This window comes from Acinonyx jubatus, chromosome C2, assembly GCF_027475565.1.
Source record: "Acinonyx jubatus isolate Ajub_Pintada_27869175 chromosome C2, VMU_Ajub_asm_v1.0, whole genome shotgun sequence".
Taxonomy (NCBI): domain Eukaryota; kingdom Metazoa; phylum Chordata; class Mammalia; order Carnivora; family Felidae; genus Acinonyx; species Acinonyx jubatus.
The window spans coordinates 73,953,537-73,980,294 of record NC_069384.1 but is presented as its reverse complement, the minus strand read 5'-3'; the positions used below and the strand labels follow the sequence as shown (position 1 = coordinate 73,980,294).

Below are 26,758 nucleotides of genomic sequence, written 5' to 3'. Positions count from 1 at the left end.
AGCTTTGTATGAGACGTAAAATGAACAACTGGAAAAATTAGTTTTAGAATAAGACAAATATGTAATGAACCTAACTTTATAAATCTCCCTCTTATATTACAGGCACCAGTGAGGCTGCTGGGTAAATAATGGGAATCCCTACCAGAAAACTTCCAAGCCGTGCAACTAAAAGAAGCTACTGTTAGCCCTAGTGGTTAACTTGTGGAGTGGTGATTGAGGGTTTTCTTTGCCAGAGGAAACTCAGCCAGAATAGAATGGAACTAATTTTAGGGCTGAGCTGCTTCCAGTGTGGAGCCAAGACTTGTCAAGTCTACTCATGGTGTCTCTCCAGTTTGTCCTATACTCTCCATTCTTTCCCTCCTTGCTTAGGACAATGACCCATCTCTTCAGTCTTCCCTAGATAGCTTCCTGTCTCAGTCCTACCTCCCTTCTGTTCCTTCTCACCAATTACCCTCGATGGAATAAACAAAACACACCTCTAAAAACGTCTTTGATCGTCTTTAAAAAAAAAATGGTACGGCTCCCATTCTCCTTCACAAGGCCCCACTTCTTAGCTTGACACATCAGGCCCTGAGCAATTGGGCTCTTCCTCTCCAGCTACATTCCCTACCACACAGCCCCTGTTGTAGCCACACCCACATGCCACAGGCCATGACATCCCTGTGCTTCTGAACTGCTCATCTCTGAGCCCATTCTGTCTAACAAGCAAAGCCACAGCTCAGCGGTGACCTCCCATCCATGGCAGGTAACTTAACTTCGATGCTTTTCCATGCCTCTTTGAGCATGCATTTCACTGCATTATCATGGTTTACACTTCCATTGTACCCGCTTCCTCAGCTAAGTCACGAGCTTCTCCAGAGCAAGGACCCTCTTATTAATGGGACTCTTGGCCAAGGTAGGTTAATTAAAAAGTGTCAAAGCCTTAATTAATTAATTATTCTAATACAAACAAAGTGAAGACATGGAGGGACCAGCCAGGCCCACTGTGTTACAACAATTAAATTGGCCTGCCCAAGCAGAGGGCAGGATCTGAACAGCAGGTGGATGAGGCTGAGGTCCCTCCAGAGGGACACAGGACCCCCACAGGAGAGTCACAGAAAGAGGTTTTAGACCTGTCCCAGAGCAGCAATCCTTCCCATTTGGACATACTTCTCCCCTGCTACCTCCAGAACCCTAAGCAGTTACAGGACAACATTCTTCTAGTCCTGAGTCCTGATAACCTGGGGGTCAAAGGAGAAAGGAGGGACTGAGTGCACTAACACAGGCACTGTCCCCTCCCTCCCTTTCCTTAAAAGAAGCAGAGGAGAAAAATGGAATATTTTCAATTAAGCACAGGACAAAGTATTTCAGGGAACAGAAATGTTCCTCACAATTTTTTTTGCCTGAAAAAGCCAGTCAGTCATAGAAGTTATTACAATAAGAGATTGTTTTGAAACCCAATACAGGCACAAAAATATTAAATTTCATAGGGAAGAAATTTATGATGTGATATAGCTAAACCACTTCCTTAGGACTCTGTACAGTGGGCTTGTAGAGCATGGTCTCACACTAGCCCACTGTGTGACCTTCTCTGGCCTCAGTGTTCCTATATGTAAAATGAGAGCAGTGAACCAGGCATTCTTGGAGGCCTTTCCCAGCTCTGCTCTGCCTTGAAATCAACCTCCAACCAGGAAAGTTTAGATCATACTTTGTCAAAGCACACGAGGTTTATTTGTCCACACATATTGATTCTCTGTGGGGAAATACAGAAGATTTTCTTTTTCTTCAGCCTCTTTTGTGCATACACGATTCCTGTGGTCAGGGCAGCTGGTAGCACAGGAGGGACAGTCACGGTGAGGAGAAGCAGGGCCATGGTTGCCGTGTCTCTTGGAGAAACCTAGGGAGGGAGGGACATAGAGGTTAGCCTAGCAGCACAGGGCGGCACCCTTTCTAGCACCATCTCCTGCAGCACTCCAAGAGTTCTAGAAGCTCAAAATATTTAAAGAGAGCTGCTCTCTCCGTGGGGCAGAGAGATCTCTTGGGTGTGCTTAAGGAACAGGCAAGTTGTCTCCCATTGTGCGCAAAAGAAACTCTGATCCCTTTTCTATGTCCACCCTGCCCTTTTTGACTGTTTCTCTTTGCTTGGCATTCCCTCCACCCAGAGTACCATCCTTCCTCTGCTCATCATAACACACCCTCTTAGACTCCCCAGGCACTGAGACAATTTTTGAGTTGTAACATTTCACACACGGGCTTGACAGTTGGGTTATAAATCTCCCCCAGTCGCTTCCAAACCGCTTGGGTGCAGCAGCTGTGGCTGATACATCTTTGAAGTCCTTTGCAAGTTCATCTTACTCATCTCCAGGTATAGAGCCTAGCACAGTTTCTGACACAGGAACTGTTAAATGAATGGTAACCTGATAAAAATGATGACCAAGAGTCTGCTAAAGGAAAGTCCATAGTAACAATAGCTTGTTCTCACTGCACACATTCTGGGGCGAGAGCTGGATTAGGCTACATAAATGATTTAGTTACTCCTCACAACAACCTTAGGATGTAAACACTGTTATTTTCTCCATTTAACAGATAAAGAAACCAAGGCTTAAAAAATTAAAATAACTTCCCCAAGCCATCTGCTAGTTAAATGGTGAGGATCTGAACCCTAGGCTGTCCCACTCGGGGGGCACAAATATGTGACCAGTGTCTTATAGTATCCAGTCAATTCTCATAGAGTCAAGATCCCAGGCGGGTCCACAGAAATTCACATGGCTGATAAGAATGGGACCAAGATCAAATCACAGCATGGCTTGTTTTATTTTTCACCTTCTCTAGATATTAATGGCCTTACCCTAGATTTTTATGAAATTAACCGTAATTTTAGCCACTAAAGTCCTCTTCTGAGTACTGGAAATACAGATTCAAGTTCAGTATCCAAGGCTGCTAGATACATCATTGGTCCAATCTCAGATTGTCACAAAATCCAGCGTTCTCTGTTTTTCCCAACCACGGCCACAAAGTGTTGACCCTGAGGACTCAGCTCTGTCTATTCTTGAGACAGTACAGATGGAGGAAGCCAGCAGGGTCACAGGTTATGACCCACAAGAAGGTGGGGTCTACAACTAGTATTGCTGCTTTGGTGTGTATTAGATGTTGAGTCCTACCCGGGAAACCTTCATTCCTAATCACTGTGGGTGCTTCCTGGTCCACAGAAGAGGGCCTTGTGTTTGTTTTCCTGCTCAATGAAACTGGCACAGTGCCTCAAGTTCCAGTCCCACTTGCTTTAACAGTCTGCCCAGCTCTTTCCAGGGTCCATTCTAGGGGTGCCAATATGCCCTGACCTCCTTTGCCTTTGCCTGACCTAGAAATGTTGCCTGAAGGCTTATATCAGACTGAAATGACTACCCAGAGCTCAAGTACGAGCGTGAACATTGCCTGGAAATTCTCGTCACTCTGTCCATCAATATTTACCCCTCTCCCCGACAACACACACATAGAATGCACTACATTTGGGCATTGTAATTAAGTCACCCATACCCAGTTTCATACCTATGTTTGGACCCTTTTATTTACATTTTTTTTTCTTCTTCCCGATGAGCCCACATTGCTAACATCCCAGTATGTCTTAAAGAAGAGATTACACAGTTCACAAAAGAATCACACTCTCAGGACCAGAAAGGACCTCAGAGGTCATTTGTGAGAACCCTTCCTTCAGCCACCACAACTATTAAGAGAAATGTTCACACAAACCAAAACCAGACCACTGTGAAGTTTAAAAGGAAGTGGGGACCCGTGCAGCATATAGTTCTGTAAAAGTGGACAGTCAGTTCTATTTTAGAACCTAACAGAGCATAGAAAAACTCACTGGGTACATGGTATGTTGGGTATGCCTTAGACCATGTACACACTCAAATATCTCAGCATTCTCAAATAATCCAAATTTCTAGGCACGGCATTCAAGATCCCCTTCAATGTGACCCATTTTACCTTGCTAGACTTAATCTCTCAGTTGCTTGCTGGTTCCAGAAGACCCATCTGCATTTCTTCCTTTGTCCTTTTCTCACTCCAACTAGTATGCCCTTTCTCCTCCCTGATCTGGTTGACTAAATCCTCTCCATTCTATCAGACTTGAGAAACACCTATTTCCTCTGAGGATGTTTGGGCTTCGGTATTACCAATGCCACACATGAAGTAACCTCTCATTCGCATCCAAGTGGTGAAAGAAGTCATGAACTTTGCAACTTTTCATAGCTGTGCCATCCAATACAATTTTCACTAGCTACATATGGCGACTTGAATTTAAATTAACTAAATAATCAAATCACTAAATTACTTAAATTAATTAAAAATAATTAAAATGAAGTAAAACTGAAAATTCATTTCCTTGGTCACACTAGCGACAGTTCAAGTGTTCAATAAGCACATGTGGTTAAGGGCTACCAAATTGGACCATGTAGGTATAGAATAGTTCCATCATCTAAGAAAGTTCTATTGGACAGAACTGATCCACAGAATGATGGGGCTAAGAGATAACCTTATCCAACCCTTTTGAGTTAGGTGAGGATCCTTGAAAAAGCTATGTCATTAAAAAGCCTTACCCCCAGTACTTACTCCGTGGTACATATATACACCAAGGGCATAGAAGAAACCCACAATGCCAAGGAAGGCCAGGAACACTATAAACTTGAAGGCATCATTGTATAGCTTGAAGTTCAGAGGTCGGGGATAGAGGATGGATCTCACCAAGTCCCCTTTGGCAGTATTGTAACCTGCATGAAGGTAATCACAGGTGGAGTAAGTTCCCTTAATACAGTTTACCACGAAACCCAAAATAATTTGCATTGAATTAAGGATTGGTTAATAGTGTCATTTGAATATGGAATGAAGACATCATTGCAAACAGTATATTTACATTTATTATCCCTACAAGTCACTAGGAACAATAAGTGGTATTCACTTAACCTTGTTCAATTTCTCTTGCTCTGGAAGTCATGCATAAGATTGAGGAAAAGAAGACTGAGGACTGACAGACACAGTCACCAGAGAAGACGAGCGGCTAAGAGAAGACATTAAAGCTCAAGTATGTGTTGAAAATAATAGAAAATGAAGACAAAAGGAAAGCACAAAACAAGTAATTTCTTAAACACATATACCTCTGATCATGTCATTCTTATGCCCAAACACCTTCCAGAACCCCTGATTTTTTGCAATAAAGTTAAAATTTCTAGGCACGGCATTCCAGATCCTGTCAACCTCAGTATACTCCTATGTTGCTAGACTCATCTCTTTACTGCTCGCTTCTCTCAGAAAACCCCAAAGCAGTCCTTCTTTTGTGTTTTGCAGAAATAGATTAGCATGTTTTGTTAGCTTTCTGCTAGGACTGGCTAAATCTTTCTCATCCTATCAGGCTTGGCTCAAAATGCCGCCTCATCAAATAAATATTTCCAGAGTTCTACTCCCACACTTCCTATCAAAAATAATTTCTCCCCCTCTTTGGGGGTCCCTGTAACAATCATGTGACATCTATCATTGCTCTGTGTTTAGTTAGCTCTAACTCCACACTGTTTCCTGCACCAGACCACAATCCTCTTTAAGGGCAAGGAATGTCTCCTAATTTTTTTCTTTAGCCCTCAGGGCATGGCACTTAGTAGATCTTCATTAAAATCTAAGTTATTGGCAACAAAAGGGGGGCTACTAGATATGAACCACTGTTGTATGAAACACGCCTTAATCCCACTGCTTGGTAAACATATAGTCTCCTCAAACATGGCTTTGTAGGCTTTGGAGAAAAAGAGCAGAGTTTTCTCTAGCTTGTTGTCTCAGCATTTTACAAGCTCAGATAAGGTGGTTCCCATGATTTCCATTCATTAGCTCATGCCCACTGACCCCTTTGAAGCAAAACTTGATATTTTTAATTTTAAAAAATCAGGTAGAACAATTGAATCGTAAGCTAACACATAGAGACAACAAAGTGCAAGGTGGGTTTTGGATCTGTGCATATGTGGGCTGGCAGAAACACAGGTCAGGGGTAGTGTTGGCTGTGTGATGTCCTGTGAAAGACCGGGAGTAAGATTAGTAGTCTTGAAAACTTTTTGAGCATGGTGTGTGTAAACTGCTTCAAAATCTGCTTTAGAAACATGACTTGGTGGCAGATCCAGGGGGAGGTGGAACAAAAGACAAGGCAAAGTATTTGAGGCAAAAGCTGAAAGGGAACAGTCAAGAGAATATTTCTGTTGCAATGGTTAGACAGGAGATGATGAAAGGCCTGGACAAAACACCAACTGTGGGGATGAAGGAAAGGGAGACAAGACTCAGGAGGTATTTGTAGAATTGACGGGATGTGGTGTCCTACTTGGTACGGGAGAAAGTGGGAAGCTAAAGGTGATGTGGACAGACCGGCTAGATGGTGATGCTGTCGACAGAAAGAGGAGGATAAGTCCTTTCGATGCCTTAACTTTGAAGTGTCTGTAGGGAACCCAGAGGGAGGCATCCAGCAGGGACCTGGAAATAGCCCAGCAAGCAGCAGTTTGAAAGGAGAAAGTCCTCAAGTGATAATGGTTGGAACTTTTTTCTTGGGAATCACTTAGAGTTGGTATAGAGGGAAAAGGAAAGAAGCCTGGGGACATAAAAAACAAACAAACAAGAACACAGTCTTGCCTTTGAAGCAATGTATTTCATCTCTGTATCATCAATGTATTTCATCTTAGACAAGGGTTTTAACAATGAACCAGTGAGGTTGGAAATGGTGGCAACTTAGAATAAATAAGGATCTGACTAGAAACAAGTATGACTGTTATTACCAGGAGGTGGCAAACTCCATAATCCTAAACCAAATTTCCCCAATCCAACTCCCCCACCTCTAAGCAGGGACTACATTTACATAGGTGGAATCTACTAACCTGTTCGCAAAACAACTGCTCTCACTGGCCCCTGCCCAGACGGCTTGACCTGGATAACTTCTGTCCCGCAGAAAAGGACATGTTTCCGATAGTCCTCCAAGCTGTGGGATTTCCAGGCCACGGTGTTCTCCGTATGGGGCAGTGGCGTCTTTGTGACAGGTATGCTTTCTCCTAAAGAAGATTGTATTTTGTTGATTCTGTGTGAACTCAGGTAGTTATTCAGAGCTGGTGCTTGACACTTTTGAGAAAGTATACAAACCATAGCTATTCAGGTCTTAATGCCCATTTCCTGGGTCAGATGATTTCTCAAGGATGCTGGCGAAGCAAGCAGTGGTATACTTGGTTATATTTTACATATTTATTTAAGGTCCACCTATATTTTCCATACCTGGTCTGCATGGTTTACTGTTGTAATTTAAAAAGCAGGCCATTTTAACAAAGATAGTTGTCACCTAATTGTCCCCTCAAGTGTTCTTTAAGCCCAAATTTATGCTAGGTAATTAAGGAGCTATAAAGCAAGTATATAGCTATTGTTATTTGCCTTTCATTTATTTGTTTATCAACCCATTCATCCATTCACTTGACAAATATTTTTAAGTGCTTATTTTGTGCCAGGCACTGTTCTAGGTGCTTAAAATAATGAACAAGACAGAAATCCTGCCCTCAGAAAGCCCAGGGAGTGAAGCCAGTAAATAGCAGTAAATAAATGATTAAAGTACAATAAAGTAAGGATTTGGGTAGTATTACTGGGTGATCTGAAGATCTAACCCAAACAGAGGACCAGGAAACATTTCCAGAACAACTAATAAATGACAACTCAAAAGGAAATGAGGCCAACTAGATCAAGGAGGAAAGGAAGTTGTTCTTGGAAGAAGTGAGAGAAAGATCATGCTGTGCCCTGGGCACTAAAAATGGTTGAGAATGTTTGGGACATTGAGTGTAAGGGTAGAGGTAAGCAGTCCTAGTAGTACAGAGATGAATGAGAAATTATGCCTTCATAAACCTCTTAAATGTTCTTCATGATCTTTGTGGAGCTTGCAGTGAAAGATAAAAACCAATATAACAAGACAGGGCCTCTCTTTTTTCTTTCTGGATGATCTCAGCTCCATTCCCATTAATACATAATTAATTAATTAACAATTAAAGTGTTAATTAACAATTAATTAAATAGCTAGATCGATAATGTCTAATCTTCATTTCCTCTCTCCTGTGCTTTTGTTCTGTTTCCCAATGGTGGGCTGTTCATCCCAACCTGGATATCCCACTAGCATCCCTAAGTCCACATACCTAAAATCCATACTAATATTTTGTTTAATTTTTATTTTACTTATTTTTGAGAGATAGAGTGGGGGAGGGTCAGAGAGAGAAGGAGAGAGAGAATCCCAAACAGGCTCTGCGCTGAAAGCCCAATGCGGGCCTGGAACTCACAAACCGGGAGATCATGACCTGAGCCACAATCAATAGTCGGATGCATAACTCACTGAGCCATCCAGGCACCTCCGTACTAATATTTTTACCACTAAACATCCTCCTGACTTTTTCTTTGTGGTATCATCCTTTTGCTGAGTGACAGGTTTACAGTCTCAGAATCACCTTTGATTCCTCCTCTTCCCGTGCTCTGCCCTCTCATGGTCTGATTCCCCAATTCCTACTGCTTTTCTCCATGAGTATGTCTCACCAAGTAACTCTTGGACTCTTGCGTTTGGGTCCCAAGGGCTTCACTAGCAATCACTATCTAGTGGTGGCTGCCTTACCAATGGATTACCTATAATTGTTTAGCTCCTTGACATGAAAACCATTTCAATAATAATAATTTGAGTCTATGGTAGAACTAATATTTCTTTTTTGTGAAAAAGTATCTCACCCACAATATGCCTTGACCTCTTGAGTTGGAAAAGACCTCCAGTCCTTCCTCCTATGTGTCTCCTTTGCTATGAGGCTACTACTGCACTCACACACTCTTGATGCCGTATGGGTGGGGGTTTTCCCACAACGAGCAATTCCGTGACACTAGCTGGTTGTCCTACAATTCAATTCAATTCAATTCTGACACTGTCTACCTAGATATAGCATGAGATCCCACAGGTTAAGGACTCAGTCCCACAGGACTGCTCCCATGCCACCTCAGATGCTAATTGCAAATCCACATTGTCAACTGTGCTTCTGACTAATAAATCCGAGGTTCCCATAATCCCCTTCTTGGGTTCAATTAATTTGCTAGAGCAGCTTATAGAACCCAGGGAAATACTTACATTTACCAGTTTGTTAAAAGATCTGGTAAAGAATATAGGTAAATAGCCGGATGAAGAGATACATAGGGTAAGTTTTGGAGGGGTCTCAAGTGCAAACTCTTTTGGTAGATTTTCAAAGCCACCACAATCTGAGCATCACTGGCTCTTTTTCCTACACACTCCAGCTAATCTAGGCCACTTGCATATCCTGTTATACATATATATATATATGTATTCTTTGATGGTACCATTCCTCTACTTCCCCTGATGGTGGGAAGACAGGGTATTTAAGATACAAAGAAAATTAGCTCAGAGTTCAAAAGGATACATTTCAGAGATAAAAATAAAAGTGCTAATAACTTCCTCACTCCCAGATTTAAAAAGCATTAGAATGAACTTAAAATTCCATCAGACTTTTGCTAAATGTTCAATTAGCAAAATAACATGTCATATTTCTAATTTGGAAATAGTATTCTACTGATTATAGTTACAAAATCTAGGTTCTATCTCTCCTAGGTAATAACTGGTGGCAAGGACTTTGACATATATAACTTTTTATATTCCTCATTTTCCTTGCTGGTATGTGATAGGTTGAGAAGACTTATTTTTGCTGAATGCCTGGATGAACTGAATAAAAACAATTGCCCAGGTTTTCCTATGATTGGTTTTTCAAAACTAGTTTTCTACATGGTGCATTTTTTATACCCTAAGGTGCAAGAAGCCATACAATTTTTATTAGTGATCTTGAATAATCTCAGGAAATTCCTTTAGCCAGGCATTGTCCCTAACTCATTGTGTTTAAAAATTATGATATTTAGCCTTTGTTTGATATTTAGCCTTTGTTTGGATTTACCACTTGTGTTCTAAGTGGCTTTGGAAAAGGGATAGGACATTTTGACAAATCATCATACCACATTGTTTTGAAATCTACCTTTGTGAAAGCAGATACTTAGAGATAATTTCTAATGTTTTTCTGCCTATGAATCACTGAATATTAATCCATTATATATTCATAGACTAATATTAGTGGATAGTTTCTGCACACACAACCAATGACATTCGTGGCAGGCAGACATTCAATCAACCAGGGATGGAAGCCATTTGGAGATAATGTTCCAAAGATAACATTGAAATCAGATATGATTTTACACAGAAATGACTTTCAAGTCTCTTTTACACTGCTCACATATTAATAAGGAGCCTCATGCTTGGCCTTTCTTGGAATCTCAAGAAAGGGCAATTTGCCTACAAATCTATGGAGTTCTAAGTAGCCCGGAGAGTGTTTCACAAGGAAAAACATTCATCATCCACTTCACCTGGCTTCTAGGACCCGGAAGTCCTGGTGCTGTGAAGTGGGATTCTCTCCCTTGTCCCCAGTGAGCCAGTGCCTCTGCATGGAAGCAGTGTTTGAAATGCCATGCCATTCTTTGTTTTTACTTCTGAGGCCATTAGACTGTGAGCTGTGTAAGGGCAGTGGCCATCTCTCATTTGTCTTGGTGACTCCAGCACACAACACAGTGCCTGGCGCAGAGGAGGCATTTCTGAACCTTTACTGAATAAGTGGATGGGCAAATGAATAACTGAAAGAAAAGGAGAAGTGAGAGACTGGAGAAAAGGAAAAGGGAAGAGGGAAAAGACTTATTAACTCATTATAAGCTTGTCGGACAGGATGTAAATGGGAAATCACCACTTAGGAAAATTTCTGTGTACCCAGCTGGGATCTCTGCATACTTCCCCCCACCGCACACACACATTTTAAATACATCGCTGATTCTATGAGTAGAGGGAGAAGGAGGGGATTGTGGCAGAGTGAATGAATCCTGCCACTCTCAGCCATAATCACCTCTAAGAGAATGAGGGAGCAGTAGTTTCAAGCATAGGCTCCCAGGTCAAAAGGCCTGGGTTTGAGTGTTTTATCTTCTTCATAGAATTTATAAGCATTGGAAATTCATGTCATTTACCTACTTTCATGTTTCCTTTGTCCCCACTAGAACATCACCTCTATGAGGACAGAATATTATCTGCCTTGTTCACTGTTGTATCCCTAGCACATAGTAGAGCATTCTGGAATAGGAGCTAATATACATTTGTGGAATGAATGAATGAATAAACAAATGAATCCAAATAGCAACTCTACCACTTTTAAGCTGTGTGACTTTAGGCCAATTACTTATCCTTTCTGGCCCTCAGATTCTCCCACCTTATAGAGTCATAGGTTGAATGAAATAATATATGTAAAATATTAGCACAGTGCCTAATACATATAAGAAATAAGAAAAATTAGCTTTTGTGCCCAAAGAAAGTTTCCAGGCATTAACATAATTTCCCCCACAGTATTCCCTTTTGCCTCTTGACCACTTTGTGAGGAGCTAGATCTTGAAGGAGCCCATTGCCTCCAGAGGCAGAAAGGATAGAGAAGTTGATAGCTGGCTTCTGGGTTTTACACATCATTCGTAAGTTTGACCATGAATTTTAGAGACTACATGAGAATAAAAACAAAGCTCTCCCGTTCACCTGCCTTCCTTCCACTACTTTTCTAGCTACATAAAAATCCCTAGATTGGGAGTTGGAAGAAAATCCAAAGGAAGCTTAGATGTTGTGTGTACTTGAGAGAAGGGGCCGGCACAAAAGTAAGGTAAGGAAAGACCCTAGAAGTTTGTGAAAACAGAGCAAGAGGCATCAGTAAGCCTCCTTTTACAGGGAGATAGGCTTGGGACATTTTTCAAGCCCAGAGCAGAGTGGAAGCAACAGAAAGGAGGGCTGCCCTAGACCAGACCCACCTCCCCAGTGCCTTGCACAACTTCAAGTAGCCAGACTTGAGTCGGGAGACCTGCCAACTGGTGGAGACAACTGTCTGACTTGGATCAGATACTTTGCAACACTGCTTACTTTCAAGGATGGCAAGATTTGGAGGAAAAATTAAAAAGTAAGTGTAGTTACACGATTACGTTTCTTGCATAGTTGAGCTTATGGCAGTAGGACGAGGCTAAGGAGAGGAGGATGAAGAAGACCCTACAATGGATGTGTGTTATGGGCAAGACTACCCAGTGGAGAGAAAAAGATGAGGAGGCACAAGGAATGTCAGCTCTACCCCTCTTAGAATCTGCTTCCTCCTCACTCTGGTGACCCCTCACGTCTGTGAGCAAAAAATACCACCTCCAGCCCTGATACTGGCTAGCTGGGCAGTCTGGTCCCTTCTCACCTGCATTTCCTCATTTGTAAATTGGGCATTATAATAATTCCTAATTTGTTTATCCTATGATGAAGTGAGATATAAAAATTATTTATAAAACATTCATTGCTCTAAAGATGTTTGGAGTATTTGCTATTTCTCTTCTAAATAAAGACTTCTATATATACGAAAGACTGGTTTGCACATGGGACAAAAAAAAAAAAACCAACCAAACAAACAAACAAAAAACCTGAGTCACATTCTTGGACAAATGCTCGAGGAAGACATATGCAGTTTCAGGAATCTAAGCATAATCTTATTGTTCAATCAGGATCCTTTTTGCAAATGTATACGTGAGTGGGCAGATCTATGTAGACTATGTAATAAAGTATTTAGAGTATGATGGTCTTAGATCTTTCCAAAGAAAACAATGAGAAAGAAATATATTTCTGTTTTATGCGTCTGTCTCTAAAACGGATTTTTACCAGTACATAGTTTACACAGATATTAATGCTGGTGACCTTCTTTTTCTAGAAGTAGACCTAAGAAAAGCCACTCACTACTTAAGATCATTTTAGGTCAGTTTTGCACATTGAAAGGCAGCTTTGTTTGCCATCTCTACCATTTCTTTCTCTGAGTTTTCCTCAGAAGTAAGGCAAGAACCAAGCATCCCAGTCAGTAGACCCAGCGGAGTAAACACTGCGATCTCTCCTTCCCTTTTTTCTCACAGCCATGCTCTGTCACCAATGAGAGAAGCCATTCTTCACTGGCAGGCTGCTGGGAAATGTGAGACAGTTGCTGTCTTTGGTTTAGGAGGCCAGTTTTTCTTGGGCTTGAGGTTTGCACGTTGGGTGCTATGGCAACATTCCGGATGAAAGATATCATCAGTATGCAAATCCTCATCACTATCATTATAAGGCAGTTAGATTTCAACACAGTAAAGGGGCATTTTGTAAATATACCGAGCATAGTTATGTTTACTACATTTCCTTGTCTCAATTTTAAATTAAGCAGACCCATTTTTAATGTGAAATCTGCTTGTGGTGAACAATTTAGGAATCGATGGTTCTCTTTACATTTAGGTGATATTAAAAAGGAGTGTGTGTGTGTTTTCCTGTCTTTAGCAACTTGGGAACAGAAAAATACAACAATTTGTAAGCACGAAAGACACACACTTTCTATTTTTGCGTTGTTGTATAGTTTCTTCTCTCATCATGATGTCCCATGTGTTTTGGTTTTGCCTAAAGAATATTTTATAAATAGTGCCTTACTAATTACACAAATTCAAGTGAACTTTACAAAGCGCAAATGAGAGCAAGGACGACAGTTCAAACCGTTGTTACAAGAAAACTGGCTTTCTGCTTGGTCGGATCAACTGGAAACACAATTCTAAAGAATAGAATGTTACACCGACTTTCCTGAAGGTTCAACTCAATACTCTTCCAGCAAAAACTGGGGCTCCGTTTTCCATCTACAGAGAGCAGGGCTGTATAAAATCTCTGCATCCTGCCAATTATAAGAGTTGGTGGTTTCTGGTTGTGTTCTGTTTGGATAGGTGTGTAAACCATGCTCATGTTTATGAAGACATCGTGCATCAAGTAGTCTAACTCTCTCACCGTCCTCTGAACCAAAGGATCTTATTCACCCCACGCATCAGGAAATTAACCAATCACATATATTAGACTTTTCTTCTAATTTTGTATTTATTATCATTTGATTCTTATATTACGGGTATACATTATATAAACGGGATACATTTTATCCCGTTTGCATTTATGGAGTCTTCACCTGCATGAATAGCCTAGCCGTGTCTACCTCACCTATCTTTCAATATCTTACTATCAGGCAGGTAAGGCTATGTTGATCTGCTTTGCTCTTGGCCGAGATGTTGGACAGGAAAGAAGCAGCTCCATGGCAATGGCCTACCTGTGAGCATGCCTTCAGTCACCACACAGCTTCCATCAATCAGGATAGCATCACATGGCAATGAAGTTTTTCCTGGAAGAATAAGAGTATCCCCAGGAACCAAGAGATGGGATTCCAGCTTCTGCAAACCTACACAACAAAGTTCCCGTGACTGGCTGACCTTTTCCTGTTTTTACTTAAGAATGGGGGAAGGGGAAAAAAATTAAAAAGTTACAGAGAGGGAGGGAGGCAAACCACAAGAGACTCTTAAATACTGAGAACAAACTGAGGGTTGATGGGGGTTGCAGGGGAGGGGAAAGTGGGTGATGGGCATTGAGGAGGGCACTTGTTGGGATGAGCACTCGGATGAGCCCTGGGATGAGAACTGGGAGGAGGGCACTTGTTGGGATGAACCACCCAGCCAGTTTCTGCTACTCTGGGCTGCAGCTCCCTGCTCCTTACAGAGAGCCATGGCCACCCCAACCCAGGGTAAGTCAGAGCAAATACTGAGTCCAGTCAGCCATTTACAAGCATTCTTCGGGTCTGGATTCTGGATAACAGATTGAAGTGTTAGAATTCAAGGTCTGTTTGGGATCCTTAGTTGGGGAAATCAAAACGCCTCAAGAAAGCTTACCCAGTAACATTCCAATGAGTGAAATATGGGAAGGCAGAGGGAGTTGGAAGCGACTCAGACACTGGGTCAAAATGGTTCAATCAGGAGGAGGCATGCAAGGTACTCAGGGTACAAAATTCAGTGAGGTGCTCACCGTCTGGGTCCTGGAAAAGCAGGTCAGCGTTTGCCTGACCTTTCCTCCTTAAGTTTGTCATCTTAAAAGTCTTATTTACCTTACTTTAGCCTCCGTCCTGGGTTTCATCAGAAAAGTTTTTCTCCTCAACTAATAATCAATAACAAATGGGACTGATTCCACTCTGAAATATCAGGATGCTGAAGATGGCAGAACATATCACGTACCTTTGTCCTTTACCATGACTGTAACCTGGACTTTGTTGTGATCCTCCACAAGGTTGTGCAGCTTCACTGATTGCTACCAATTCAAAGTCAACGTTTAAGTATCAGATAGTCCATAACCGGAAAACCACATGATCTCAATACTGTAAATACCAAGCCTGTCACACAGCAAAACCTCCTTGGGCAAAGGCTCAAGCTCTACTTTAGCATTTCTGCTTCCCTGCCCCAATCCCTACCGCAGCCAACCCCCGACTTATAGCAACAAATATGGTAATTAGTTTAGTGCTATTTCAATTCCAGGACACATAATGCACAACCACTGTCCCCAAGGACCAACGCTAAGTCCCCGAGGTTGTACTTCTTAAGGGCGCACGATGACACAAGGGAAGAACAAGACCATGAACAGATTAGGTTCCCTCTCGGTACCCGTTTCCCTGTCTATAAAACAACAAAAATGAATTTGATCTTTCCATTGTAAAAGCCTGGGAATATTTGAGTTATGTTTTGATTTTACGTGGAATTTTATCCCCTCCTTTACAAACTGGTGGGTTTTCCCATTGGGTCAGTCTGGAGACTGAAGCCACGATGCTCCAGAACCCTAGTGCTTCCCCTTAGGCATTATTCAGCTTAGTTAACTCCCTTTTCCTCATCTGAAAGTGGAGATATTAACAGTAGCTCTTCTAGAGGGTTTTCAAAATTTAAGTAATGCTTCTCTTAGTTATCCCTTTGGATATTACTCATTACGATGGTAAGAGCTCAGCAAGGGTTAATGATTAATAAGAAAGTTGCTGTTGGAAAAACAGCATTGTTTTGTCTAATGCATCCCCTTGGAAGATTTGCTTAGGATGGAATTCACTGAGATACCACCCTGTGCTAAGTGGAGGAAATGGAAGCAGCCTAGAGAAGCGAAGGCAGCATCTACTGGGATAACTCAGGAGACAGGAAGGCAGAAGAGTGAGGGCAAATTGTCCACACAGTTCCATACACTGACTGTAGGCGACGCCATTGGCAGGGGCATCCCTGGAAGGCACTGCCTCCTTCTGTACGGACGTCACTTACTTGGATACTTCTAAGTAGAAGAGATCTGAATACCGTCAACAGTACTTTAAACATAGCTTAACCTAATTCAAGTATAAAACTTTCCCTTTTAGATGATAGGGTAAATTATTTTTATCTGCCCTCTTGATGATTTTTAAGGTAGCCAATGTCACTAGATAAACATTACACACAATTACACAATTTTCCTCTTGAGAGAAATTAATAAATTTGGTGTTTCTATTTATACAGAACAATTTCTTATTTACTCCATTTTTTTTTTTTTTAGGAAAGGCAACACTTCAATCATTTGGACCAACAGAGTGGAAGAAATGGTACTGCTGTTTGTTAGGTACATAGTCATTGCCCTAACTTGACTTTCTGAGGCTTGCCTATTGGGGCATCCATTTTACTGATGGGTAATAGTGAGAAAGTCAGCGTGGTTCTGGGACAAGAACACTGGATTCATTCAGGACTCCTGAGTCGTGGGTCAAGTTTACCCACCAACCAGCCATGTACCTGTATGTAAGAAATTTCACTTTATGTTACTTGTTCTTTCTGTAAAAAAATGACATTGAATTGAATCACTTTCAAGCTCCTTCAAAACTCAACATGTCTGATACGGATATGTTTTGCATATCAGAGATTTAGTCAAAGCCCCTAAGACTTCATAGAAGAAATAACCTGGGGTTTACAAATGGCTCACAGTATTATTATTATTAGACAGTTTAAAACAGTAAGCAACTACTACGTGCCAGGCACTGTTGTAAGCACTTGAAATGTATTGCTTGATTTTTTTTTCTCCTCAAAATAATCCTATGATGATGTTATTGTCTCCAATGTACATATAGCAAAATAAAACGACCAAAAAGAAACAAAAAACAAAAAACAAAAACAAGCCAGTGTCTTGGAAATGTTAAAGTAACTTGTCTTCAATCATTTACTTACTAAGTATTAAGATTGACAGTAAAACCTGGGTTTATCTGACTCTAAAGCCTTTTCTGTTGATGAATATGTTCCCCTAAAGTGCTTGAAAATAGCTTTTTTCCTTTAAGAAGATAAATAACCTTCCTTTGTTATAAATTTCTTTAAGTTACTTTCTTGCTTAGCAAACTCTTCTAGTCACTGCCATGAGAATTTCACCCTAGCTTAAGAGGATGATAATCAACACATTTGGAAGTGGCGAAGTATAAGTTCAAAATGCTCTAACTCTCAAAAATCATTATGGCATCAAGCTGGATTTATTCATCAGGTTTAGCATTCTGCGAAACCTGCCATGCTTCCATGCCTTCGTTCAAGCTATTACCTGGAATGCTCACCCAGGTTTTCTACCAGCAAACTCCTAATCCTTCACATAAAGTCTGGCTCAAACGTCATCTCCACTCCATAAGTCTCTAACATCTCAGAAAGAATTCATTGTTCTGCTCCCTGTGTTTCCGCCTGTATTAGTGTATGACCAGTTCCATTACAGCCGTTTTCTTGTCAGGTCTCCTGTGTGAAGCAGGTGGTTCAAAGAGCCAAACACTCATCTATGTACCCCTGGAGTCTGTCACATAGTAGGCCCTCAGCAAATATTTACTTAATAGAACTGAATTATTTCACGTCTCCCAACAACACTGGAGAAGGATAATATAAGCCTCCTCTCTGAGCTAATGTACCCAGAAACTCTACAAACACAGGTTTCTATGACAACCAACCAGCTAGGAGAAAGCAGGTGCTATGATGCTTGCCGTGATTTGGAAGCTCGCTGCCTGATTTTCATTAGGCTCCCTCTGGTTTCTCCAGTCCCGGTTTAGTGGGACCAGGATCAGTTTCCAAGACTAATTTGCATATTGTTATTATTCCGGCATCTGTTGCTGTGTGTCCTTGTGTTTGCTGTGGCTGGATTTCCTCCAGAGATGAGTAATGAGGGCACTAACTCAGGTGTCTTTTGAGCCCAGCTCAGTGATGGCGAAAGGCAAGGCACCATGGGTCAGATACTCTCAGTGCTATGTCTAGCGGCCGCCTGTGGAGCCAGCAATAGAGTATGCAACATGGCTCAGTGTAAATACAGTTGAGTGCCAGCTCAATTTACACTCATACCTGCACCAAACTTGTTAGAAAGGGGCTGCCGAGGGTGTTTCTTGGCGTAGGCAAGGTGCCTCTCTCTTTGCTGCATGATTTGGGGCCACAGTAGATGCAGAAAGATAGTTTATTCCACTCCTGCAAACACCTCCCCTCTTGCAATTTTCAAAAGCTGTTATTTCTTTAGCATGATTTATAAATGACGGTAGATGCTCCTTCCACTTCCAGCAGCCCCTTTCCCAAATATTTTCATAATAAAATTATCAATCGTTTACTGCTGCAAGGAAACGCATAGGTCTCTTTGAGATTTTGCTCCGTGGGACAGTGTGAAGTACTTGATGTAGAATCAGGAAACCCGGTGCTGGGATCTATAGCCACTATTACTGAGCAAGTCACTTCACCTCCCTGATTGTCCCCATCCCTCCATCTCAGGTGGTGGGAGGACACCACAACCACATGCGTATCATTTTAGGGGCTGCCATGCCCCACACAAGCACATCTGTCACAGACGGGGGGAGCCCGTTACAAATTGTGCTAAAGAAATATTGATTGGTGAGCATTTGTGATTTAAACTGCAAAAATAGTTTCAGGAAACTGGCCCATTTTGTATAATGTTACAAGATCCCTTAGAGTTTGGGTCTGATAAGCTTTTGTTAACAAATATTAACTGCAAGGGCACCTGGGTGGCTCAGTCAGTTAACAGTCCAACTCTTGGTTTCGGCTCAGGTTATGATGTCACGGTTTTGTGGGTTCAAGTGCCCCATCAAGCTCTGTGCTGACAGCTTAGACTCTGCTTGGGATTCTCTGTATTTCTCTCTCTCTGTCCCTCCCCCCTCACACTGTCTCTCTCTCAAAATAAATCAATAAAACTTAAAAAAAAGAACCCAAATATTAACTGCTAATGGAATTAATGTCTCCTTGTTAAAGCTTTTGCAGTTCTGCCATCAAGTGAAGTTCCCAGGCCAGTTACTATTTTAAACAAAGACATGTAAGGATTTTAAGATGTAGAACTTGAATATTTAAGATTCATTAAAGATTTTAAAATAAATATTGAGAAAATTACAAATAGAACAGAGCATGCCTACTTTTAGAAGAGAACTTGAGAAGCAAAACAAGAAACGCAGAAACCCAGAAAAAGAGAAACAAATTTGACTGCACACATTTTAAAATATCTGACAAAAGTCAAGTCAGAGGAAAAATGATAGACTAAGAAATAAAACTTTTCCACGTGGATGATGGATATAAAGAGACAATAAATAGAAAACAAAAATGCATATATCTATTGGAGGAAAGTGTATCTAATCTCACTAATAATTAGTGGAATATAAATTAAAACATCATTGGGACACAATTTTTTAAAAACACATTAGACTGAAAAAAATTTTAACATCAATATATAACACTGGTGAGGATCTGGAGAAATGGATACTCTCATATGTTGCCGTTATTTTATTTAAGAAAATAATAACTATCGCAGGATCTATTAACATCCAAAATATACATATCTTTTGATTCAGCAACCTGGCTTTTGATTATTTTACTAAAAACAAATGCAAACACTCATATGTAAGGACACATCTATATTGTAGTTGTGTGTAATTCAGCATACCTGTGGTGGCAAAAATTGGAAAGGAAGCCCCCTATTTTCTAGAAATAAACGAATGGCTGAACAAATTATGATATACCATGGAATTTCACACCGTTATTTTTAAACGTGATCTAGAATTATTTATTTACGTGGTAGATGGCCGTTATATTTATTGTAAAGTGACAAATGCAAGTTCCAGATTAATGTGCAAAGTATGTTCCTGTTTTATTAAAACAAATTAATAAATACATAAGTAAATCTCCACATAAACTTGTATTTCTCTGCATCTTATAGAGGAGAAAAAATGAAATATACATTTAGCTAATGATGACATAAATAAATAAATAAATGTATTGGGGATCTTAGTGCTCGAATTTGTCTTTTGGTGGATTCCTCTGGAACAACAGCTCTTAAGCTTTCAGAATGCATGACAAGCACCTGTTATGAAACTGTGAAAAAGCACAGATTCCTCTTGTTACCTTGGATATTTTGACTTAATGGGTCAGGAGCTTAGGAATCTTGACTAATTCTCTCACTGAAACATTGCCCTCTAGAGTATTGAATCAAACCTGTTTTCTTTGCAACCCTTCCCAACTCTCACACAGGAATCTCTATATTTCTTTTCCGTTTCCTTAAAGACAGTTATACCTACGTTCCAAATGAAAAAAAAAATAGTGTAAAGGAACTTGAGGAGAGACTGAAATTTGTCATAAACATGTAGATGGGAAGTATATATTTAAGTCAGGGGAAATATGTGGAAACATTGTAAGGGGTGTAACACATCAAGTGGTAGCACCACATTTACTTGGGACCCATTGATTACAGGCAACAGAAATTGGTTAAACTGGTTTAAGCAGGTGAGAAATTGTGAAGATGCAGGGACATCTCACTAACCTAAGGTGGGAAGTGAAGCCAGAGCTCCCAAGGGCTCCAAACAGGAGCAGGAAATGCTATGAAGAGCAGGTTATTCGTTCGCTCTCTGTCTCTCTGCCCTCTCCCTTTCTGCTGGGCTCCGTATGGCTCACCTCTGTGTCTCACTGTGTATTTGGTTCGTTCTTTGTGCAAGTTTTTTTCTCTGCTTGTCCACACACAAGGATCAAGGGTTGCCACCCTGGTCCTAGCATCACTTTTCACATCACATTCCTGACAGAGCATGACAGACAGCTTCAAGTCCTTAGGCTTGGATCCCAGGCTAAAAGATATATGGGCATGATTCCTGCTGATGGACTGGCTTCCGCTGGGTCAGATACCCCCTGTTCCAACTATGTGTGCCAGTGGAAAGAGAGAGCCACCTAGAGCAAACTAGTTGCAGGCTGCCAGAGTTCTAAGAGGAGGGGGGTTGCAGTGCTTGCCCCAAAACATGTGTACTTACTTTCATGCTTGTCAGGGAATAGGAGGCTGGAGAGAGTAACCCAAGTTCATGGGTACAGGCTCCATTAAAGTCCACTGTACTTCATGTCTTTGGGTCCTATGAGCTACTGGTACATATTTATAATACATATCCCTTTGATGATTAGGGTAATTTAGACAGGTTTCTATTCTTCATACACATCCTGACTTGAGTAGTTTAGGACTAAAGTCCAACTGAACACTATTAGGGTCCAATAGGAATTAACTCCAGTTTGCAGCACATGCTCTCAGATTTCCAGTGGCCAGAACATTTCTTACTAGCGTTCTAAAGTTTTCAAGGGCTTTTTTTCATTCCTTGTCAGTGGCCCTGGCAAAATGATAGAATCCTAAAATGGTGAGACCTAAAAAAGTAGGGTGTAACCTCCACCATGTATATAGCTGAGGAAAGTGAGCCCAAGGAAAACAGAGTCCTCGGGCTCATATGAGTGAACCAGCGGTTGTTACCAGCCCTGTCCCGATGGTCCCATGCTGCCTCCTGTTCTCTTCAATCTCTGTACCCCCTCCCCCTCCCATCTGTCCCTTGCCAACTTTCCCTAACTTTTAATAATAAAAACAGCAACAGCAATATCAATGATAACAAGAACTAACATTTTACTAAGTGCCTACTATGTACCAGAAATATAAGTATTCAAAGTGATTGTTTCATTTAATTCGCTCAACTCTAACACCAACACACACTCACGTGCCCACACACATACACACCTTCTACAGATGAGGAAACTGATTATAACAGCACCAAGTAACACAAACAGGAGAGGTAAGGGGGAGGTTTTCAATCTGACTAGATAAGATCTCCCTCCCAAAAGGCCTCAGAGAGTTCTGTGTTTTTCCTGAGAACATTTGGATGGTTCATGACGATATATCCGAGTGACTGTGCGTAGATGTAGCCCCAGTGGAAGGAACGACATGCGAGAAGGGCTGTATTCACTGACGTGTGACTTAAGCCAGAAAGTGTATGAATGGCTTGCACGTATCAAATCAGATATTCTATGAAGGAAAGATTTCTCAAAACCCAGAAACTAGAGATTCTATCTGCGGCCTTCACATTACATACCTTTATCAAATGACTAAGGTAAAAGCTTAAGACACTCTACTTTTCTATTGAGACAGCAGAATAGTCAGATCTTTATTGTCTTGGTGTCCATGGTCATGCTTTTGCTCAAAGGCCCAGAGTTCACCAGAAAGACAGTTACTCCCCCCCCCCCCCCCAGGCCTTGGCAACCAGGCAAGTTGCTGGTCACTCTTAACATCTTTGTGATATAAATTAGTTTGTGAAAAAACACACCTAGGTACTCACTGTTTAAAAAGGCAGAAAACCAGAAACAAAACAAAGTCCTAGTAGCCTGCTCTCCAGCTCAAAGTATCTCCATTCATCTAACTTTTCATTTTTAGATCCTGTTTCCTAACTCTTTACATATCTATTGTCTTTCTTTCATTTCTCATCAAAGACTTCATAACTCAAAATTTGTAGGATCTAAAACCAGATAACGAGCCGATATTGGATTTAATATTGTTGAGCCACTGAAATGGAATAGGAATGAAAGCTCCCTTTCAGTTAGGCTTATGTAAAGGCCCGACGTCTGCCTTTCTGACTTGTGCCCAGAGCTCACTGTGTGGACATCGAGAACTCATCTCCCTTCTCAACACTTGTGTTTGACTTTCATTCCCAGCTGTGACACTACTTTGCAAAGTGCCTTATGCTAAGGAAATATCGCACATGTGGCAGAGTTTCATTTTATGAGGAGCCAGAAGCTCTGACTCTGTCACAAAACCACACTCTGATTTGGAACAAGCTCCCTGGATCTTACTTTTTTCCCTGGAGGTGAAGGATGAAACTTGAGACTAGGCGGTTTCAACAGTGCAGTAGAGTTGACAGGCTGACACAGTGTACCGTAACAATGCCCAGCCCCCAGCCCCATCTCTACAAAGCTAATTCCATAGTCAAGTTTTCAAAAACATACAAAAAATACAGTGAGACCTCGTTTTTGGGGTTGCCTCCTGATTTTCAGGCTGATGATTCTTAAGCAAAGTAGCCAAACGTTTTCTAGAAAGATACTGTGGGGAGCTGAGACTTGCAGGGACTGTGGAGTTATAAGTAATATTCAGCAAAATTCTATTTCAGAATGCACTGCTATCTCATTTAGAAGACTGATTATTTTGGGGCACCTGGATGGCTCAGTCAGCTGCGTCTGAATCTTGATTTCAACTCAGGTCATGATCTAGCATTTCATGAGATCAAGACCCATGTTGCCTTATTGGAATTCTCTCTCTCCCCCTCTCTCTTCCCCTTCCCTGCTCATGCTCACTTGCTCTCTCTCAAAATAAATAAACTTAAAAAAAAGACTATTTTTAAAAAGGAAGACTTTAAATAGCTATAAGATGGGGTGCCTGGGTGGCTCAGTCGGTTAAGCATCTGACTTCAGCTCAGGTCATGATCTCACAGTCTGTGAGTTCAAGCCCCATGTCGGACTCTGTGCTGACAGCTCGGAGCCTGGAGTCTGCTTCAGATTCTGTGTCTCCCTCTCTTTCTGACCTTTCCCTGTTCATGCTCTGTCTCTGTCTCAAAAATAAGTTAAAACATTTAAAAAAATTTAAATAGCTATAAGATGAACAATGATGGAAAGGTATGTTGTCATCATTAATCCATCAAAGCATTCTTTCCCACCATACTCAGATACAGCCTCGGAGTCCTTCTGAACACTGTATGCGGGTCAGCCTTCAGTCGATAAATCCGGGTTTGCAAAGACATTTACATCTACCTGCTATTTCTGGAGATCTCCTCCTGAGTTCTCACATTTAGTAAGCCCTTGTTTTTTGCTTTATGACTTAAGTTTCACAAAGCTACTCCTTGCTGTCACTTGAAAACGCATAGGCTTTGCTTCTTGTGCACCATAAGCTAAATAGAACCCAACTGTGATTTTTTTTATTTTTTTTTTAACGTTTATTTATTTTTGAGACAGAGAGAGACAGAGCATGAACAGGGGAGGGTCACAGAGAGAGGGAGACACAGAATCTGAAACGGGCTCCAGGCTCTGAGCTGTCAGCACAGAGCCCGACGCGGGGCTCGAACCCACGGACCGTGAGATCATGACCTGAGCCGAAGTCGGACGCTTAACCGACCGAGCCACCCAGGCGCCCCACAACTGTGATTTTAGCTCTTACCTGTCGCAAATCATACACACTTAAGACAATGGAGATAATAGACAAGATGATGATGGCCACAGAGTATTCTATGTAACCTTGAGACAGCCACAAAGTTAGGGTAAAGGCTTGGAACACGTAGAATGGATTTAAAACCTGCAAGTACAAAAACAGCATGTGAGTCACTTGCATGGATCACATCATTTCAAAGACATTGAAGAAGAAACAAAGAAATGGAGAAAACTTCCATGCTTATGGATTAGAAGAGCAAATATTGTTAAAATGTCTAAACTCCCCAAAGCAATCTGTACATCCAATGCAATCCCTATCAACATACCACCAGCATTTTGTCACAAAGCAAGAACAAACAATTCTAAAATTTGTGTGGAACCACAAAAACCCCGAGTACCAAAAAGTCATGTTGAAAAAGAAAAGTAAAACAATTCCAGACTTCAAGCTATATTACAAAGCTGTAATCATCAAGACAGTATGGTACTGGCACAAAAACAGACACATAGATCAATGGATCAGAATAGAGAACCCAGAAATGGACCCACAACTATAGGGTCAGCTAATCTTCAACAAATCAGGAAAGACTATCCAATGGAAAGAAGACAAGCTCTCCAACAAATGGTGTTGGGAAAATTGGATGGCAATAAGCAAAAGAATGAAACTTGACCACTTTCTTACACCATACACAAAAATAAATTCAAAATGGATGAAAGGCCTAACTTTGAGACAGGAAACCATCAAAATTCTAGAGGAGAACATAGGCAGCAACTTCTTTGATCTTGGCCGCAGCAACTTCTTACCAGATACATCTCCAGAGGCAAGGGACATGAAAGCAAAAAAGAACTATTGGCACTTCATCAAGAAAAAAAGCTTCTGTACACCAAGGGAAATAACAAAACTAAAAGGCAACCTACAGACTGGGAGAAGATATTTGCAAATGACATATAAGACAAAGGGCTAGTATCCAAAGTCTATAAATAACTTATCAAACTCAACCTCCCAAAAATAATCCAGTGAAGAAATGGGCAGAAGACATGAGCAGACATTTCTCCAAAGAAGGCATTCAAATGGCTAACAGACACATGAAAAAAATGCTCAACATCACTCATCATCAGAGAAATACAAATCAAAACCACTGCCAGATACCAGGTACCACCTCACACCTGTCAGAATGGCTAAAATTAACAACTCAGGAAACAATGGATGCTAGCAAGGATACAGAGAAGGGGGAACCCTCTTACACTGTTGATGGGAATGCAAACTGGTACAGACACTCTATAAAACAGCATAGAAGCTCCTCAAAAAGTTAAAAATAGAACTATCCTATGATCCAGCAATTGTACTACCAGGTATTCATTCAAAGGATACAAAAAAATACTGATTTGAAGGGGCACATGCACCCCAATATTTACAGCAACACTATTAACAATAGCCAAATTATATCAATAACCCAAATGTCCATTGACTGATGAATGGATAAAGAACATGGGAGGTGTATGTATATAATGGAACATTACTCAGCCACCAAAAAAGAATGAAATCTTGTCATTTGCAACAACGTGGATGGAACTAGAGTGTATTATACTAAGCAAATAAGTATATGCTTAGAAAGACAAATACCATATGATTTTACTCATATGTGGAATTTAAGAAAGAAAACAGATGAACACAGGGGAAGGGAAGGAAAAATAAAATAAAAACAGAGAGGGAGGCAAACCATGAGAGACTTAACTATAGAGAACAAATGGAGGGTTGCTGAAGGGAGGTATATGGGGGGTTGGGTCGAATGGGTGAAGGGCATCAAGGAGGGCATTTGTGACGAGCGCTGGGTGTTGTATGTAAATGATAAATCACTACATTCTGCTGAAACCAGTAATGCAGGACATGTTAACTAACTTGAACTTAAATAAAATCTTGGAAGAGAAAACAGATGATGTCATTTTATCTATTTTTTTAATCATTTTTTACAACACACAATGATCTCTAATATTGATGAATTCACTTAGAACTCAGTTTCAGTGGAGTCAGTGTCAAGCACATAGCATGTGCTATGGTGGAAGCAAAATTATTTTAAGCACTCAGAGCCTGTCAAAAATTGATTATTCTTATTTATTTTGAATTTTGAAAAATGTTTTATCAATATCAAAATCTAACGATTTACCGTTCTAAACATTATTTACCTACAATGGAGAATTTAGTCTCTTAAAACACACTTCATCTCTGACCGTTTTTATTGCAGTTTCTTCTTCCCATGCTCACATGCTGCAGATTTAGTCAGGTTGTGTGATGAAAATAGAAGACTGCATTTTTATCCAGATTGTTGAAAAATAACATATTCGTCACATCACAGGTTTT

The 26,758-nt window shown here is 40.9% G+C and overlaps 1 protein-coding gene across 4 annotated transcripts in view; it reads right to left on the bottom strand.

The window, feature by feature from the left end:
- ATP13A5 (ATPase 13A5) overlaps positions 1-26,758 on the bottom strand; it is a 113,730-nt gene that overhangs the window by 48,752 nt on the left and 38,220 nt on the right. For all 4 annotated transcript variants that reach the window (XM_053221051.1, XM_053221052.1, XM_027052719.2 and 1 more), the window contains 6 exons: positions 24,413-24,547; positions 15,157-15,229; positions 14,205-14,333; positions 6,876-7,046; positions 4,588-4,745; positions 1,688-1,876 (listed from right to left, as the gene is read on the bottom strand). In XM_053221051.1, coding sequence (XP_053077026.1) covers positions 1,688-1,876; positions 4,588-4,745; positions 6,876-7,046; positions 14,205-14,333; positions 15,157-15,229; positions 24,413-24,547 — 855 coding nt within the window. The remainder of the gene's footprint in view (positions 1-1,687; positions 1,877-4,587; positions 4,746-6,875; positions 7,047-14,204; positions 14,334-15,156; positions 15,230-24,412; positions 24,548-26,758) is intronic.